This window comes from Sinocyclocheilus rhinocerous, unplaced genomic scaffold, assembly GCF_001515625.1.
Source record: "Sinocyclocheilus rhinocerous isolate Xijiao unplaced genomic scaffold, SAMN03320098_v1.1 scaffold130, whole genome shotgun sequence".
Lineage (NCBI taxonomy): Eukaryota > Metazoa > Chordata > Actinopteri > Cypriniformes > Cyprinidae > Sinocyclocheilus > Sinocyclocheilus rhinocerous.
In genome coordinates, this window is record NW_015623500.1 from 173,343 (window position 1) to 192,963 (window position 19,621).

General features: G+C 40.8%; 2 protein-coding genes across 5 annotated transcripts in view; both read right to left on the reverse strand.

The window, feature by feature from the left end:
* Positions 1-405: 405 nt before the first annotated feature.
* LOC107757154 (B-cell lymphoma/leukemia 11A-like) lies at positions 406-11,803 on the reverse strand. The gene is made up of 3 exons (XM_016574600.1): positions 11,577-11,803; positions 8,769-9,101; positions 406-3,376 (listed from the first exon to the last, which is right to left on the reverse strand). The coding sequence occupies exons 1-3, from the start codon at positions 11,626-11,628 to the stop codon at positions 1,854-1,856; spliced, it is 1,908 nt and encodes a 635-aa protein (XP_016430086.1). The 5' UTR covers positions 11,629-11,803; the 3' UTR covers positions 406-1,853.
* A 556-nt stretch (positions 11,804-12,359) lies between these two features.
* Positions 12,360-19,621, reverse strand: part of clasrp (CLK4-associating serine/arginine rich protein) — a 17,717-nt gene continuing 10,455 nt past the window's right edge. For 3 of the 4 annotated variants that reach the window (XM_016574768.1, XM_016574697.1, XM_016574835.1), the window contains 7 exons: positions 16,232-16,271; positions 15,157-15,217; positions 13,849-13,907; positions 13,703-13,749; positions 13,511-13,599; positions 13,241-13,265; positions 12,360-13,141 (listed from right to left, as the gene is read on the reverse strand). In XM_016574768.1, coding sequence (XP_016430254.1) covers positions 13,099-13,141; positions 13,241-13,265; positions 13,511-13,599; positions 13,703-13,749; positions 13,849-13,907; positions 15,157-15,217; positions 16,232-16,271 — 364 coding nt within the window. In that variant the 3' untranslated portion in view covers positions 12,360-13,098. Of the gene's footprint in view, positions 13,142-13,240; positions 13,266-13,510; positions 13,600-13,702; positions 13,750-13,848; positions 13,908-15,156; positions 15,218-16,227; positions 16,272-19,621 lie in introns of those variants that run through there. The other variant, XM_016574909.1, reaches the window with a different exon arrangement.

A 19,621-nucleotide genomic window follows, 5' to 3' on the forward strand; every position in this document is an offset into this window, starting at 1 on the left:
TTGAAGGCCGACCTGAATGACCCAGCGGTTTAGTCAGATATGACTGTACTACTAACGGACAATGACTCAACAACAGCCGTTAGAGGAGAGCGGTTCATCTGTGCAAATACCTGGTGAACTCGTGATGCGATCTGAGACATGTAGCGGCAGGTTCGACTTCACCGTTTGTGCCGTCACATTTTCTGGTTCTCACATACTCATACTAACACAACACAACACTCTCTCTCTCTCTCTGACTGTGCCTCTGTCTTTTATTTATCATACAAATAGGCATGGAAATACAAAATACACAGCAAATGTTGTGGGCTACGCAGGGAATTCTGGGAGATATCACATAAGACATGACATTTCAATCAACAGAAATTATTATAACAATATACCGGGGACAAAAAGAGCTTTGTTTTCGCTGCTCCCTGAAGAAACGGACACAACTGGATGTCCAACTATTTTCACATTTGTTAATACAAAAAATTGCTTATTACATTTGATTATTTATTCTACCATATTTTTTTACCACACAAACATAAACGGTAACATAACCGTTCCCTGACATTGATAATCATATAAAACTGTAACAAAGCAAACATTCCCTGTATAGATTTATCATATATCTGGTCTCTAAGTCTCTCACACATACACAAGTGCTCTCTCAATGGGTCCACCTTTCAAGAGGGTCAAGCGCTGTCGTTTCCTACCTAGTCTTTCATCAGAAATGAGGCTTTTCATTCACACGACCACAAAAAAAACACAACCTGGAGAAACCACTGACAAAAAAAACAAACAAACAAAAAAACATAACATTTCTATGTGCTCGGCAGTAAAACAATATAGTCTGTAAACGGACTAAACAGGCTCACAAAATACAAGGAAAATGAATTTGTTGTGCAGTATAGAGGCTATATAAACAGATATGTGATACTTTTTTGTGGAATGTGTTACAAAATGTCAGCACAAACTAAAATATATATATTTACACATTGACATTCTAAATTACAAACAAAATGGCAAACAAATGCTCTTTAACAGTAATAAGTGACAGTGAACATGTATTGCCACAGACCCAATCAGTCCTATTTAATATACAGTATCAAAAAAGGAAACAACCCTGTAAGATAGTTGGGAAAACATAAGCTCAAATCTGTCTACTGTTATACTTTCTATTAACTAGACCAGGGGTGTACAATCCTGCTCCTGGAGGGTCAATCTCTTGAGGAGTTTAGCTCGACCTATTCTGCCTAAAAGTTCTAGTAAAGGTCCTGAAGACTTTGATTAGTTGTTTCAGGTGTGTGTGTTTGATTGATTGGAGTTGGAGCTAAACTCTGCAGGACAGCGTCCCTCCAGCAGCAGGACTGTACACCCCTGATGTAGACCACCCCCATTTTTTAATTTATGAACCTTTAAGGCTCTGCGGTAGAGTGCCACAACAGTGTAATCCCACTTCATAACTGCATTGCAGAATTCAAAATCACATTGGTAGATCACCAGATCAGGCTGCTCAGTCTTTCTGTGTGCGATTGTCTTTTGGGCTCAAAAAAAGGTGACTTGCAACCATCTCCATATACACTCTGACTGTGCTTTACTAGTTGCAATTCTGGGTTCGAAGTGCCTTGACGATGATGAAGAGTTCAGAAGTCCTCCAATATTGCATGACAGGATTTAACAGTAGGCACTTGTACTGATATGAGAATCTATCAAGCCTCGGACAGTATCAGCGTTGCACCCTAGAGCGTCTCTAAGTACTGTGGTGAAATTGAGAAAGGTCTTCTCGGTTTTTTGATAAGATGAGCATACTGGGTTGTGGGCAGAAGATCATTAAGCTTGGTGTTTTTTTCATGATCAGTCGTATGCTACGTTTATACTGTGGTTTGACCTAATGCCACAGTGCTGCCCGTTTCCTCAGAGGTAGGTGGCTCATCAGCGCTGACCCTCATCTCAGCGTCCTCCTCTCTGAGCTGCTCTGATAGGTCCGCATTGGATTCTGTGAGCATTGTGATGGGAGCTCCTGATTGATCACTGACAGAGTCGTTCTCCAATTCGATGTTGAGGCCGTTGTAATCAGTAAGCGGGCCCTGGCTGTAGGCGCCGGCACTGGCGTGAGTGAGTCCATGGACCTTCTTGAGGTGTTTCTCCAGCGTGGCATAGACGGTGAACGGAACGGAGCATAGCTGGCACTGAAAAGGAGCACGTGTCCCACGGGCGCCGTGTGTTTTCATGTGGCGTGTGAGTTTGCTGCTTTGTGCGCAGGCGTAGCTGCAGAGGCCGCAGCGGTACGGTCTTTCGCCCGTGTGGCTGCGCCGGTGGACTGTCAGGTTGCTGCTGTTGCGGAAAAACTTTCCGCAGAATTCGCAAGCCTCTTCTTTTTTCTTCTTGCCCCCTCCGCTGGTGACCTGCCTCCTTTCGTTCTCCCGCTGCCAGTCCCGGAGCATCTCCACGGCCTCCACCTCACGCTCCCATTCGCCTTGATGATCTTCCCGTTCTGGACGCTTTGGTGTGCAGTTGCCGCTGGCGATTCCACTCTCGCCACTTCCACCTGTATCTCCGCTCTCCAGAGAGCCCTCTGAGGGGCTGCCATAGGGAGATGGCTGCTGCGGTTCACCTTGACCCTCCTCATCGGCTTCTTTCGGAGCTTGGTAGTAGCGCAGCAGATTGCGATTGGACTGAGAAGACGTCAAGATCAGGCTAGTACCTCCTGGAGGCTTCCCAGCATCTGTACTAGCTCCGTGACCAAAGGAAATTTCATTATCTCCCTGTCCAGCAAGTTTTCCGTCCTCATCTGCACTGGCAGAGTTGGGATCGGTTTCCTGTCCAGCGGCAGGGTGGCGGTGACTCCTCATGTGTCGTGCCAGTTCGCCACTCTGGGAGAACGTGAGCTGGCACACGCCACAGTGGTAAGGCCTATCGCAGGCATGAGTGCGGCGGTGGGCGGACAAGCTGCGCATAGACTGAAAACCCTGGCCACACAGCTCGCAGGAGAAGGCTTTGTGAAGTGGCGGAGTTGAGTGGGGAAAAGGTGAAGCGGCTGGTGGAGATGGGGACGGGGAAGGTACTACTCCGCCGTTGTTGCAGCTAACCTCCGCCAGGCGCTGCAAACACATGGAGAAGTTCAGGCCTTGCAGGTCACGTGGTGCAATGCTGGAGCCGTGAATAGGAGGCTTGTGAAGGGGGGCAGATCGCCGAGAGGACGGCTGGAATGCAGAGGCCAGTGTGGCGCCCAGGTGACATGGATCCATGATGGCTGCCGGTTTTGACGTCTGTGCGATTCTGTCGTCCTCCACCTGGTAGATGTTGAGAGAATGTGCGTTCTGAGCATGCTGGAGGAGAGTCCATGCACTGGAGAACACACATTGACACACCTGGCAGGTGAAAATGGAGGGCTCTTCGGTTATGGAGAGGAAGAAAGAGAGATAGAAAATTATTTTATTAGTCAAACAACCTAAAAGCTACATTTACATGCTAAAATTACTCAAAACACATTAACAGATGGCATTTTTTAAATGGCAGTGCATTCAGGAGATTCAATGTGGGTCAAATGCGAACAAACAAAGCCTTTCTCACGCTATATAACCCTGTATATTTCTAACAAAACATGCAGAGTGGACCGGAAAGATGTCTATCATCATGACGACATGAAAATGAAACATCAGAAAGAAAAGGCTGCAGGCGAACTTGATCATTTACAGAAAACAGAGCAAAACAGGTAAAACCACAAATACATGTGAAAACAGGGTAGGTACAGTCCAAGGCTATGTTTAGAAAAAATGCTAACATGCTTCTTATGTAGGCATATTGCATAGCTAAAAACTATGTTAAATTAAACAATATGCTGAATGCAATAATAAATGCTTCAAACAGGTGCAATGTTGTCACATGACCTCAATACACTGCATGCTCAATTCGGTGATATCATCTTGGTTTAATTTATATAGCAGTTTTAAATCAATTTTTTGTGTATAAACGTCAGTTTTCACCAGTCCAATAAAATATTCAAGAAAGAGAAATCATGGTGAATGGGATTTCCTGCTGTGTATACTGTATATTTTGGGTACCCCTGTGCACTGAAACGTGTCCATATCATATTGCTCCAAAATCCAAAGGCTGAAATTAGAACTCATATTTTGTTTTGTTTCGAAAATGTAGCTTATTTTTCAGAAACACTATGATTTTTTATATTGTGACATTTTCATGAAAAAAAAATTTCAAAAAATTTATTAGCCTTCTGTAAAGTGGAATCACATATCATATAATGTATTATTTAAATTGTAAAGTATTTATACATCATGGTTGAAAAAAAGAACTGTCTAAACTTCACGATGAAAATATTTTCTTGATGTAAAAAAAAATCTTTAACATAATTTTTCATGTAGCTAATTTTTTTCTTCTCATTTAAGAATGAAATGTGACCCGGACATGTTTTCTTGCTAATCACCTACATCTGCATCCTGCTAAAATAGTTCAAGTAGTATGCTACAGTCTACATGTGACAAAAACCCATCCTCCTGACCTAGTGCATCACCTCACGAGAACACGTTTTTCTCATTTGACTAATTTTTTCACGCAACTTTTTTAGGAAAGCTTCATGTCACAAACCCCTGCAGGTGTCAGAGCAATAATGAGCTGGTAATAACGCCGCTGTTGAGTCAGACCTGAGCAGAAAGCCTTGCCTGATTAAAAGGTGTGCTCACAGGAGAGCCGGATGACTGCGGAGAGCGAGATTGAGACAGAAGCAAATGAGCACGGATGGGCTCCTTTAGCAGCTCTGGTGGTATTTTTAAACGTGGTTAGCTTTGTCTCTATTTCAGAGAGCCGCTCGCCAATTAAGCTGCAAATTGCTAATTAGCGGAAAGGGGCAAACGAAGGTTTTATGCAAATGAGTCCTGACTCAGCCTCCTTGATAACCGCTAATTAAAAATGCAGATTGGCTGAGAGCGCTAACGAGCAGCAGGCAGAATCTTCTCTCTCTAGGGAACAGAGTGAGAGAGAGAGGGAGAATGAGAGAGAGAATAAAGGGACAGTTGAAAGGAAGAGCTAAGAGAAAGCTGGAGGAAATAAAAATAAGACTATTGATACATTGTCTACACTAATTCAATAATCCATTCCACTGCACCGCTGTCTCCAAAATCTCTCTATGTCACTCTTTTACACCCACACAGAAGCACACACACACGCGCACGCACACACACACACTCCTGTCTGATGGGTTGTGGGCTAACTGAATTTTCATTGGATGAGTCAAAATGAAAGCGCAAATACAACACATACAAAACGCCCTCATCCACCCAAGCAGCCCAAAAATTTATCACTTTGGTGTCCAAGATTTGCCAAGAATTAGGATACTTTTAAACTCTGCCACCCATAGAACATAATGTTTTTCAACCAATACAAATACTTTTAAACCAATACAGGTTTTTAAATTATTTGTGTTTTTAAAGTATATATTAGTGTTCAACGCGCTATGGGAGCAATCGATCTTAATAAAAAATCTAAATCTAAATAAATAAAAAAATAGTGGAAATTAATATGTATGATTAAATATCAAGTATGGGGTAATATTCTAAAAAGCAAAGTCTAATATCAACAGATAAGCAATAAGGTACCATTATAATAGACCTAACTACACATAACACAAGTAAAATACATGTGGTAAAAATGGCACTGGCTTTTTTTTCTATGGTTATGCTTTTTAAATAAAGCAATAAGCCCCAAGAAGCCGTGGTTTACAGTAAATTTATAACAGCTAAGGGGCGTTGTTAGGCATGATGTGAACTACATATATGGAATAACCATTGTATAAAAGCAATAAGCCCCGTGAAGCACCCGTGAATTCACTGTAAACCATGGCTTCTTGGGGCTTATTGCTTTTATAAAATGGTTATTCCATATATGTAGTAAGGTTTCACAAAATAAAACAGAGCAAATAAAGTGTAATGATATAAATAAAAACAGTATTCTTCCACCAAACAATGTAGTTCCTCAGAAACAGTTGTGGTTGCAATAAAGTGGTTGCCGAGCAACACACAAAGTAAACAAAGGTGTATGTTTGTAGAGTAATTTACAACAGCTTCGAACACGGCTCAACCAATCAGAATCAAGGACCGGAACTATCCGTTTTATAACTTTGCTTTTTTAATGCTGTAACCTACATCATATGTTATCCCTATTCCTACAAATGAAATATGTAAATACTAAATACTTAAAATAGTTAGGGACTCTTAAATTAGTGTATTTGCTTTTGGGGTGCCATTGGCTACCGTTTTAGATTGTCAACAGTAAGAATTTTTTCTTTTAAGAAATGGATACTTCTTTCAGCTAGGATGCATTAAAGGGATAGTTCACCCAAAAATGAAAATTCTGTCATTAATTACTCACCCTCATGTCGTTTCAAACCCGTAAGACCTTCGTTCATCTTCAGAACACAAATTAAGATATTTTTGATGGAATCTGAGAGCTGTCTGACCCTGCATAGACAGCAATACAACTGAAATGTTCCCAAGTCCAGAGACGTAGCAAGGAGATCTGTAAAATAATCCATGTGACATCAGTGGTTCACCCACAATTATACGAAGCTACGAGCATACTTTTTGTGCACAAAAGAAAAAAAAAAAAAACGACTTTATTCAATAATTCGTCTCCTCCGCATCACCCTGTAGCGCCATTTTGGAGAGTATCCGCTGGACGTAAACAACGTATGCTGTTCTGTGTCAGCTGAATCACACGGATTATTTTACAGATCTCCTTGCTACGTCTCTGGACTTGGGAACATTTAAGTTGTATTGCGGTCTATGCAGGGTCAGACAGCTCTCAGATTCAAAAATATCTTAATTTGTGTTCTGAAGATGAACGGAGGTCTTACGGGTTTGAAACGACATGAGGGTGAGTAATTAATGATAGAATTTTCATTTTTGGGTGAACTATCCCTTTAAATTGACTAAAACTGACAGTAAAGCCGCTTACATTGTTACAATATTTCTATTTCAAATAAATGCCATTTCAACCATTTTGAACTTTGATAATAATAAGAAATATTACAGATCTGGCAACCAGAACCTGTCCATTACAACAACTCACCATTCACTTACTTTCATATATCACATGCTCATTTTCAAGCAAAACTTTTACACTTCAAACAGTTCCTTCTCAGACCCCATCTCTTATCTCATTCTTCGGTCACTGAAGCCTCAAAATCTTTGCATCAATAATAACCCAAGACTGTTGACAGTGAGGAAGTAACACATTAGTATATTTTGCACCTCTCACCCTGACACCTTTATCAGCAACATACACCTTCACACACAAAAAGAGGCAAAAGGGACTGAACCCCAGAGTAGCAAGAAAGATAGACGGACGGAAGTAGAGCACAAAAAGGAAGGAAGCGCAAACATGTGTACGTTCAGGAGGGAGTGACCCGAAAGCGAAAACATGTTTCGTTGATAATAATCAATAATCATTTGCTTGCCTCTATAAACAGTCAGTAATTACAAACTAATAAATGTTTGCTGTGCTCATGCTGTAGAGTGAAAGAATCCTGCCCATATGAGGAAGCAGTTCAGGTCACGGTTCAATAGCATCACCCTGAGAAACACCAACCCAACACCTGCACAGGCCGATGATTCCCTTTAGGGCCAACTATTGCACTGAAAAACACTGAAGTAGCTTTGACACACTACTGTAACACACACCCCCCCCACCAACATCCTGTTTAACAGCCAAAAGAGTGCAATGTTTCACCAAAATTCTTCTCATACAACTCATAAAAATAGAGGTTCTTTATTGACATCTTTGCTTCGTTGAAGAACCTTCAACATCCATGGAAACCTTTCTTTTCTAAAACGGTTTCTTTGACTATTAAGGTGTTCAAATATTAAAACCTGCATGACAGTTTTATTATTTTTTTAATTAGTATTTTTTTCTACACATATCTATTGTTTTGCTTCAGAAGACATTAATTCATCAATTGGATTGCTTTGTGTGGTTTTCAAAGCATCAACTTTAGCTTTCCTATACACTTGCATTATATAGACTCTAAGAAATGGATTATTTATCTTAAAATCGTAGTTTGTGTTCATCTGAAGAAAGAAAATCACATACATCTGGGACAGCATGAGGATGAGAACATGATGAGAGAATTTTCCGTTACGATGAGAGTGTCCCATTACAAAAGGTTCACTGGGGAACCCAAATGGTTCTTCTATGAAGTCTTTGCAAAAACCATCTTGGAACCTTTATTTTTAAGACTGTGCGATGCTTCAACAGGCAATAGATTCATAACTCAAGGTCAACAAATGGAAAAAACTTCGAATTTTGAGACTTTATTTTGAATAGCGCAGTAAGAGGACAGGAGCGAAGCAATTCACAAAGGACTCTGGGAATAACACACCATGTCAGCACCTGCTATGACTGACAGTGCTGGAATAATGAGGAAAGTGTGTGTGTGTGTGCCGCTTCACCGAGAGCTCTGGGAGTTGTGCAGTTTGGTGGCCTGACTGTGCTGTGTTTACCTGGCCACTTCACCTGAGAGACAGAGCTAAGGAGATGCTCAGGTGTGCCTTTCCGCCGTCCCCCAGGGTGCATGTATAAGTGTACGTTTGCTTGTGTGTGTAGCAGAACTGCCTATCTCTTCCACACAATTAGGCTTGGCGTCTCTAACTCTCCAACTCACCAAGGCCTCAGCGCCACAGCAACGGCAGTCTAATGAGCTGGACTGGGGACGAGGTCGTTAAATGAGGGGACAGTTTTACAAAAAAAGACACTAATTAGCACCTAGAACTCACCGGCTCGGTTGGCCTCCACCCTCACACCTGGCTCTTCCTTCCATCTCCTGTCCGTCATACGCCGGAGCTCCACATAACCCGCCTCCACCTGTGTTCCTTGGCCGAATCGGTGCGTCCGATTGGCCGGAGAGGGAGGAGTGTGGACCTGAGGCCGGGCTCTGACTGTGCCGCACCCGCCCTGTTTGTGCTGGATGAAGGTGAGGATGTGGGCCAATGGGAAGGCTTGACCACACTGGCCACATGTCAACAGGTCACGGCCTCTATCATCCGGCTGAGGGATCTGCTCAGGTGACGGCGAAGAGTCGGCGGGGATGACTGTGGAATCCGGAGCGTCTGTGAGCGGAACAACGCACAAAAAAGCTGTAAAAACACTCTTTGTTCAGAGAGTCCCTTGGAACTCTTGAAATGACCCAACTGAGTGGCTTTGCAAAAGCCTCGCTTCTCCTCTAATGTGCTACTTTCAGTTCTCTGCAATCATCGGCGTACTGCTAAACTGTCATCATCAGCACGGCTCTGTCTGGTCAGCAGATACTGACCACTTCCTGTGTCTCTGCCACCGAGGTCTGCTTTGCACAGGAAGTAGCGCGATGCAGCTCCGACCCGCTTGAGCAATTCGCCCATTAGAGCATGCTGATGTATCAGGCACTTTGCACTGTAGTCGTCCTACCATGCTCACAAGTCTGCTGATCTAAACAAGGTGTCTTTCACACCACTCATAACCGCTGAGGCGAATGAGCGATGCAGCATGTAAATCTAGACAGGCCAAAGCTGAGCCAAACAGGATTTTGCTACCAAGACTATGAAAAAAAGCCTACTTTGAGTGGGTTAATACCAACTTTTAAAAATGTATCGGTGCATAAACTGAAAGTCACTTTAATATTTTGTCTCTTAGTGCACATAATGCTGTTTTTACACTACAAATGTGGCACAGAAGCTGCATTTAAGTGCATTTAAACCGAATAATGCTGCACAGAGGACACACAAGATTTTTTTTTTCAAATGAATCCTTTAAAATGAATTCTTGAACAGAAACATTAAACTATAACTACTCTGCAATAATAAAGGCAATGTTTAATGATGCAGCATTGCTGCATTAATTTACACAGCAGCATCAGGGCCTCTTGAGGTGGATCAAATCTGCATATTTTAATACATATGCGTAATTTAATTTTTACACACAATGAATTTGTGCAGACACAGATCATAGGCCGAGCACCTTGACTGTGTAGAGACCCTGAGTTAAGAGAGGAACTTGCCCTTTGGCCTGGGTGCCGCTGCTGTGGTCATGGACTCCAGATCTCTCTCTCTCTCACACACACACACACACCTTACAGCCTGGACTGGATCCACCTGCCCAGTCTAGGCTGTCCATGCCGATGCAGGTACAGACAGTCCCGCGGAGGGGAGGATTTCACCAGTGGTTACTCAAAAATGTCACCTTTCCTGTTTCAACAGCTCTGGTTGTTTGTGCCGACACGCAAAAGGCGCGGCTGCTCTCGCTCTCTCTCTCTCTCTCTCACACACACACACACACACACACACACACACACAGTAACTGGAAATCCGACTCATTTAAGTGAATCGGTTCTTTCGACCAATTCGTTTCAAGCGTTCAGCGGTTGTCAAGGACCACGTGATAACGGAAAACATCTCGCTCTGGGGATATATTACATGCACAATCGTTCAGGACAGCCATTTATAGCCACATGTTGCGGTTTATTACTGTTTACTATTAATGTGGATGTTTATAATTTGTGTGTCTCAGTTCAACTGTAGCCTTGATTTAGCTTAGTCAGTTAGAACCTAAATGTAATTTGCATTTGCATTATAAACAATACTAAAATTAACTAACATCTCAAAATTAAATAAGTTAATAGGCTAAGCATGTTAAAAACGCAATTAAATAAAAACAAACAGTCTCGTATCCGTGTTGATATAACGGTCATAGTTACAATCACTCAGTAAACGTATTTTAGTAAGTTTAATTTGTAATTTTTCTGCTATTCGGTTTTTAAAGTAGCTACTTTTTAGCCCCGTCAGTGAAATGCTTCGTTCAACCGATTCATTGAACAAATCCGTCTCAAACATTAAACCAGACTCAAGTCTTGTGGTCAGGTGAGGCACGCACAGCTCCCCACAGTTAGAAGATAAAACACAACAAAAAGATCCTGTCATGATCAAAACAATATTTCACAGCAATATGTACACGCATTCGTTTTACGGCGAGTATGTTTAGCAATACATTTTTTATATCAATAAACAAAACAACATTCAAGCGACGCGCACTTGTCAGCGGGTAAAATAACGTGTTCACTGCCATCAGAAAATTAGGATTTGTGTAAATAAAAATGAAACCTAACGGGAAAATTACAAAGTAGACGCTAAGGTATGAAAGTGACGACACAAAACAAAGATATTGTGAAAATACAATAAGGAAGTGCTATGTTATTACTCCAACTCCTTCAGAGTGTCTAAGAAACGTAAACCTAAAATCCCTTAAACAGCCTGTAAATGTAAAACTGACACAGAATGGCTACTGATACGACACTGAACGCTCGTCAGCGACACGTACAAATAAAAACATGAGGGTAACGTTAGGTTATTATTTCAACTCCAATGTCAAGTTCTGTACACGCACTGGAGTGAGCCACAAACCACGTGAAAAGTTATTACATCGATTACGCGTAACTGGTTACCGATCACTCGTACTCTCATTCTCACACTCCCACATTATTCAGATTCGGTTCTACATAAATATGTGCGTGTTATCGTTTACATGTGGATAAAGTTGTCTTAAATCCAGCTTACCTTGCATTGCGCTCAGGTGTTGCGGTCTGCTGCCGAGTTTACGTCTGGACATAGTGAGAGAAGATCCTCTAAAACTACACCAGAACTAAGCGGACACTATAAATCTCATAAAACGGCAGTGATGTGTGACTTGACTGTCGTTCAGTGCTGTGCCCGTCCGTGTTCAAGTTCACACTGTCTGCTGGCCCTACAGGAGGAGGAGGGCATGAGCAACGCCTCCAGCCCGCCCATCATCATCCTCCTCCTCTTCTGCCCTCTCTCTTATCATAATTGACCTCGTTAAACAACTCTGCGTAGGCAACAGCATCAGGGCCACTTTAAATGATCCAATCTCTTTCTTTTCCTTATCTATCTGTCGTATTGAAGGAATTATGTAAATAGTCGCTTTGATGGCGCGCAGCTGCTGCTCTGACACCAATAAAATGTGCTGGTTAAGGATGTGGGTGAAGAGGAAGTGGCTTTATCGAGGTCGACTGAGACAGGTGTTTGTTTTGCTGTCCGGCTTATTTCGAAACCCAAAGTAACTGTCGCTTTACTTTCAGACACTTGCTTCTCTTTTGTGGAGGGCGGGGGTAAATACAAGCACGCGGGGACTGCTGAAATTGGTCTTCGTGTATATAAAGTGGTCAAATTCCCATTCAAAATAACAGTATTTTTTGTCGAATCACGCATTTCTTAGTGAGGCGCGCCATCTGGCGATTACAATAGGTAGCGGTTGTTACGCCAAAGAAAATGCGTTTTTGTTTTCGATATACACGAGTAAAACACTCAAGCCAAAGTTATTTTTTTCCATTCATTATTAGCTTTTTATTTCAATGTCAAAACCTGTGATCTTAATACAAGAAAGAACCACCAGACATTTACATTGTCGAGTGAAAAAATCATGGCATTTAAAATCAGCATTTTCTATGCAAGAAATTTCATCACTCTTACATGAAGGGACTATATACAATGACGAGGTAAAATGGGTAGATGCACCCCCCAAAAAACAATTCTTTTAATCACCCTCACTCATCTCGTTTTTCTTCCATAGAACACAAAAGCAGACATTAGGCAGAATTACGTGTTTCCTGAAAGTCAGTTATGTGTTTGGATCAATGTGAGGATGAGTAAATGACAGAATTAGCATTTTTTGGGTGAACTCTCTTTAATGGTGGTATAAGACACAAGGAAGAGCATAAATTTCATCCCACTTACGTCACAAAATTCAACACAGATCGACTCCAAATAATCTGCAAAGTTAATTAGAATCCTAGCAGCTCAAAGCATTCCTGGCAACCCTGCTGTGTAATATCAAGAATGGGAGGTGAAATGTGTTTTCAGAGCATGATGGTGTTAATTTTTACATTTGAGAAATGATTTGTTTCCATTGCATCCAGTTTAGAAGATGTAAAAGAGAAGCTGAAGTGAGTGAAATTCATTTTATTGATATTTTTCCCCAAACTTCTGAGTAAACTCTTGCCATCATGGTCACCATTCTGTTTGACGTCTTAGGGCCTCGACTGTTTTATCAGCCGATTCTTCAGTACCGGTATTGAGGACTCCGTGATCTTGAGCGTGATCTCCTGTTGTGGAAGACAGTAGAAATGTTTGAAATGAGCCAGAACAACAGTACGTTTAGATGAAATGGACAAGTGTGGCTGGTCCAGACTGGTTTAGCATACCTTCTGGATGAGCTGTAGTCCCGACCTGTGGGGTGTTCAAGATTTATGATTAGAATCTACTTCTTCATGAGTAAGTTTTTGCAAGTGTCTTAATTGTTACCACACTGTATATATCTAGAATTCTATCACTACCAAAAAAACAACACACAATTCAATCCACAGAAAGAGTCTTGTTTCAGTTCTTTCATAAGGTGAATAACAATACGACCGTATCTCTATAAGAAGAGGGGATTCTTTGGTGGGAGGCTCTTACAGCACAAATAAACTCACCGTATTTGTCATTGGGGGAGGGCGAGTGACTCTGACCTCCATACTGTTTCTCCCATTCATCCCTCTCTTTTTCCCGCCGTTCTCGCTCCCTACAAGACCAAACAATGACCGAACTGTATCCTCTTCTTTACAAAACGAGAGGACAGTTCCCACATGAACATGCTGCACATGTATATACATGCTCGGACTCACTTCATGCGTATTTTCCGTGCCATTGCGCGAAGAACTCCTTCTCGTTCCTGCGATGGGAGGGGGAAAATACATGAGCGTTAAAAAGTAAAGAACTACCTGGAATCACCCCTCCTACCCACATACCAACTGTACACCCACACTTTTACCTGTCGCTTGTTCTCTTGTTGCTGGATCTTGGCTTGTGCTGCCTTCTTATCCGCCTTGGCTGATGAAGGTGAAAGCAGAAGGTGAGGCAGGGTCAACAGGCTTTTATTTTACATAACATGCTGCTTAGAAAGTGGTATATACACACTACCGTTCAAAATTTTGGGGTCAGTAAAAAATAAATAAATAAATTAATTAATTAATACTTTGACCAAATTTCTAATTTATGACCAAAAGTGACATTAAAGACTTTTATAATACTACAAAAGATTTCCATTAAAAAGCTGTTCTTTTGAACTTTCTATTAATCAAAGAATCGTGAAAAAAGTATCGGTTACCACTAAAATATTACGATGAACAGAAACATATTAAAATGATTTCTGAAAAATTAAGTGACACTCAAGACAATTTACTAAAGCCGTTAACTCCAGGCTGCTGAAAATTCAGCTTTGCGATTACAGGAATAAATTAGATTTTAAAACACAAATATATTTACATTTTTCATAATAGAAAACAATTGTTTGAAATTCAATAATATTTCACAATATTACTGTTTTACTGCATTTTGGTCAAATAAAAGCGTAGCCTTGGTGAACATAAGAGATATCTTTTAAAAAAGTTTTGAATTGTAATTTATTCCTGTGATGGCAAAGCTGAGCAGCCACAAGATAATTTAAAATAGATCCTTTCCAGTCTTCAATGTCACAAGATCCTTTAAAAATTATGCTGATTTGGTGCTCAAAAAACATTTATCATCATTGTTGAAAACAGCTGTGCTGCTTAATATTTTTGTAGAAACTGTAATGCATTTTTATCAGATTTTTATCAGTGACAGTAAATGTAAATTATTAATTTCTTTCCAAAAATTATATATATATATATATATATATATATACACACACACACACACAGTAGTCAACATTTAAAGTGGATCAAAAAAGTTCATCGAAGTTGTCCAAAGACAAGAACGCTTCTAGGTTTTAGGACAACTTTGAACTTTATTGATCCATTTTAAATGTTGACTACTGTATATAAACAACAAAAAGGAAAAAAGACTTTTGAATAGCAATGTAAAAAAGATGCATTATTTTCATTTTGAGACTTGCTAAAGATTGCATTCACCAGTTTTAAAATCATTTGTGTTATTAAAGCGTTTGAGCGTTAATTGATGTCAAAGGTAAGAACCGACAGAAATGAGAATGCACAATAAATATAAAAATAATGCTAACTGATATGGTACCAATATACTGTGCATGCCTAGCATAAATATGGAATAAAATGGTTCCTGCATGCCCGAGACAGTAACTCACATTGCTTGTTTAGAGCCTTCTGCATACGGAGTTTGAGCTTCTCTTGTGGTGTCATCTTGGGCTGCAATGGACACAGTGACTTTAGAAGAAGTACGATGGAAAAGTTTATGCAAAGAACAGCGGCAGACAACAAGGAATCTAGTTTACTAGCTTAAACTTGTGTCATGTCATGCAGAAGAACGAGAGTGTTTTAAACTACATACAGATAATTTATATGCTGCATGTTGAACAGCAGCAGACGGTCCTGTTTCAAAGAAATGCCTGTGATGTTTAAGTAATAGATGTATTTGTAGGGATATGGCAAAGTGCAAAGTGTGAACAGACAAATGGAGGCAGCCAGCGCTATGTCGACTCTTCTTCTCACCAGGTCAGGTACGTCAACTCGATGGAACAGTTACAAAATGGCAGCTACTGTAGCCATTTCAGAAGGTGCTGCCTTGAAGCTGTTCAACCTTTACACACAAGGACAATCTGTATTGACTTATGCAGGTGTGTGTGCGAGTGAGTGAAGTTGCTCTGCCTGCCTTGACAAGCCCAGTGCAGAAGCAACACCTGAGCTGTTTAACTGCTGAGCAAACCTGCTAAGAACCTTTATTCCTTTGTAGTTTTCCTTTCATCAGCTCACGTTCATTCACAGGTGTTTCTCAACAACCCATCATTCAGATAATACTTGGTAAGATAAATGAGAAGTACATGTATCATTTCCCTAAACAGAAGACAAATCTATAGCGCTTCCAAAGAGCACACAGAAATATCTGGGTCCTTTAGAGATAGAGTTGGTCACTTCCTGCCTCCTTCTTACAAAAAAATAAATAAAAAAATAAGGCAAAAAGTGAGTTGGGTAAGCTCAGATATGGCTGCTCTTCAAAAGACCACTGCATTCTGTAAATAAAGGGCAGCTGATCACCCAGTGGACAGCCAATCAAAAACACATTTCAAATGAGAACAAGGGCTCTTTGAAGAGCCAAGAGATGGGCAGGAGCCCCAGCCTGATTGTTAACTGCATCAGCCTGTCAGGGGTGAGGGAGGCGGAGTCTTTAGCAACAAATTCGAGATATATCAAATTCTTACTGACTTTGGCAGCTCCAGTCTCTTTACCACCCGGAGTTTCAGGCCTGGGGGAGAAAAAAAAATGATACAGAATTTTTGGTCAGTAGTCACTTATGAGGCATAGGACAGTAATATTAATGATGATAATAATAATAATAATAATAAAAAATCAATACTACTACTACTAATAATTTTATTTTACAGAAGTAAAATTGCAATACTACTAATTTTTAACCCTATAAACTCTACTGTATCATATTTGATCCACAAATTTCTAAGGCCTCTAATGCTACGTTCACAACTACAGGCAAATGTGGCCCGGGATTCATGCAACTTTTACGTCACTCTAGATCAACATTCGTCACAATTCTGTGATCATTGGAGTCATGACCTAATGGTTAGAGAGTCGGACTTGTAACCCGAAGTTTGCGGGTTTGAGTCTCAGGTCCGGCAGGAATTGAAGGTGGGGGGAGTGAATAACTGTCGCTCTCTTCCACCCTCAATACCACGAGTGAGGTGAGACCCTTGAGCGAGGAACCGAACCCCCCAACTGCTCCCCGGGCGCAGAAGCAAAAATGGCTGTCCACTGCTCCAGATGTGTGTTCACGGTGCGTGGGTGTTCACTAATGTGTGTGTGTGCACTTTAGGGCTGTCAAAAAAAAATTAGAATTTCGAATATTCGTCGAATTAAAAAAAAAAATCCGCATTCAAATTTAAGGTCTGTGTCAGCCGTCAGGCAGCCTTATCAGTGGCGCACGAGATGCGATGACGATGTATGTGTCATTGATTGCATTTTAATGCTTTTGTTAGTTGAACCCATTAGATGCAGCTCTGCTACGTTGTTCATTCATATATTGCGGAAAACGAAAGCATCAGTGTGGAGATGTTGTTTACGTCAAAACTGAAACCAAGCCGTTCACACAGAACGCATATTTATCACATTTTCTAGAGGGACATCTATCAGCGTTATACTCCCGTCTCGCAGAGAGCGGCATGTTTAGAAAGCCATGTAAAATTAATGCAAGTTCAACTTTTAAAAAACATGTCTAAAGACGTTATGGCGGTTTTTCCCCAGAGAGCTAAAGAGAGCAGACTGCTCCGTGTGCTTTCGAATCGCTCTCGCGGATGATCGATCTGCGCCGCACCTCTTCTAGTCGAACACACCGGCAAGTGCTGCAGGCTTATTGGCTCACTGACGCTGATGAGATTAACCACATAGGTATCGAAATTTGGTACCGAACGACAAGACGTTTTTCGATACTCGATGGTATCGAGGCAATTCGGTCGGTGCCTAAAAAGTATCGAACTCGATACCCAGCCCTAGTCACCATACTTGGCCACTCGTCACTTCACTACTTTTTCAAAGATTTTACACACCCAAAGTAAGGCTGGGCAATCGATTAATTCAAATTGAATGTTTTGCCATGATTTTATTTTTTATAAATCGAGGAATGTCGATTTTGAATAGAAATATTACCAAACGTTAGAATTAGACACTTTGACAATATGCCAATGATAACCGTAAAGAGAAAAGAATGATCCAACTGCTTGTCGGTGCACATGATTAAACGCTCACGTGTGACACGCTCTGTGAAGGACCATAAGTAGAATATATCACTAGGTGACATTCACACAGAATGCACTTTTGTGTTGACAAAGATGGGACGCGGGCAGTGGATCAGGAAAAAAAATGCAAGAATATGGGGGTTGAACGTCTTGTTTTTAGAATGCCATTTCATGCATGAGATGCTGCAAGAGCATTTTGGTCAGTGCTGTGTCAGAACTCACAAGTATTACAGTGACAACACTATATACACAAGCAAAACATGAAAGTTTGTATCATAAAAGTTTCAAAACTCTGCTCTTCTCTGTCACATCCTTGTCTTTATATTTCATATTGCCTGTGCATAATTTCGCTGGCTTCTGCGGCAGATCACACGATAAATAAACACATAATCGCTTACTTTATGTACTCCGTGTTTACTTTTGTATAACAGCGTGCTGCGGAAATGTTGCCAAGTCCACAGTTATCCAACGGAATTGGGCTACTTCTCACTGTTGCCGCGGATTGTTTTTTAACCCCGTGGGTTGAAGCAAACCCATAAACGCGATATTTACCCGCCAGAACGCGATTGAGCTAGTTTTGGAGAAGTTTTGAGAAGCAATTGGGTGGAATTTGTTGTGAAAACCTGGCAACCCTGTGTGTATTGTTCATTTGCGCATGCGGGTCAGTTCAGAACCATGTTCAGTTCACACTGGAAATCTGACATTGGCCACATTTAAAACAAAAAAGTGAACAGCTATACAAAAAACCCCCAGATCGGAGCAAAAATAAGGCTCGCAGTGTGAAAATGTAGCCTAAATTATCAACATGATCAAAACTTTGCGGAAAAACCTGTTGGACAAAATCTACTACATGTCTCATGTCATCTGATAGTTTATACTTTTTTTTTTTAGCAAGTAAAAGGCCTTTTAACAAAATTATAAGCATCTCCCTTCAGGTCATGGTTTTGCGAACTTTTTTTTCTGAGTTTATGAAGTAAATATAAATATATATAACTAAATTGTAGTATTTGCAAATTGTAATTGCACTAGGCCATATCCCATTCTCAGGGGTTAAAGCAAAAAAAATATTTTGACTGAAAAATTTTCCTCGGCCAAACCCCATTCCACAGCCAAACCTGTCACACCCAGTTTAAGAGCAGTTTTTTTTCTTTATAATTAAAAAAATTTAGGAGCACCTTCTAATCATGAATAAAAAAATTCTGATCAAAAATTTGCCTTAGCCTTCCTAATACGAGGTGACATTTGACTCAAAGTGATTTACAGGGGCATTTTCTTTTTACCTTTGTAAATGCATTTTTCTAAATTTATTAAATGTATGCAGTGTTTCCTCTAGGATTTTTTCCAGCTGTGGTGGCAGGACTATTTCCCCTGGACCACGCTCCCTCCCCACCCAAGAATCACGTGCACTCAGAATTTAATTTATAAATAATAAAATAAGAACAAATAAATTAATGACAATCAATAGCACAAACAAAAACAATAACAAGATACAAATTAAATGAACAGTACTTTCAGTTTTTTTTCAGTTAGTTCTAACTATAATCTATTCAACTGTAAAATAACACATGGATAGTCTTCACTGTAAAATGAAAGACAGCAGCAGGTTTACTTAGGCTGCTGTCTCTTTAAAGGCCGATTTATACTTCTGTGTCGGACCTACGCCGTAGCCTTTACGCTGTAGGCTATGCGTCAGTTTTCATTTATACTTCTGCGTCGTTGTCCGCGTCAACGTGCAGTACACATGCAAACCGCTAGTCAGCAGTGTCCACGGGCATGTTGTTGGTGTAACCCGCAGTACCACGGCAAAAGCCGAAGAAGAAGCGGCTCGTCGGAGAAGCATTATAGCCGT

Excerpts from the sequence above, each read along its gene's own strand:
- LOC107757154 (XM_016574600.1), bottom strand. The coding sequence starts at position 11,628 with ATGTCCAGACGTAAACTCGGCAGCAGACCGCAACACCTGAGCGCAATG. Across the intron at positions 9,102-11,576 it reads ACACCTGAGCGCAATGCAAG|ACGCTCCGGATTCCACAGTC; the intron begins GTAAGCTGGATT and ends TTCCGCTCACAG. Across the intron at positions 3,377-8,768 it reads GGTGGAGGCCAACCGAGCCG|AGCCCTCCATTTTCACCTGC; the intron begins GTGAGTTCTAGG and ends CCATAACCGAAG.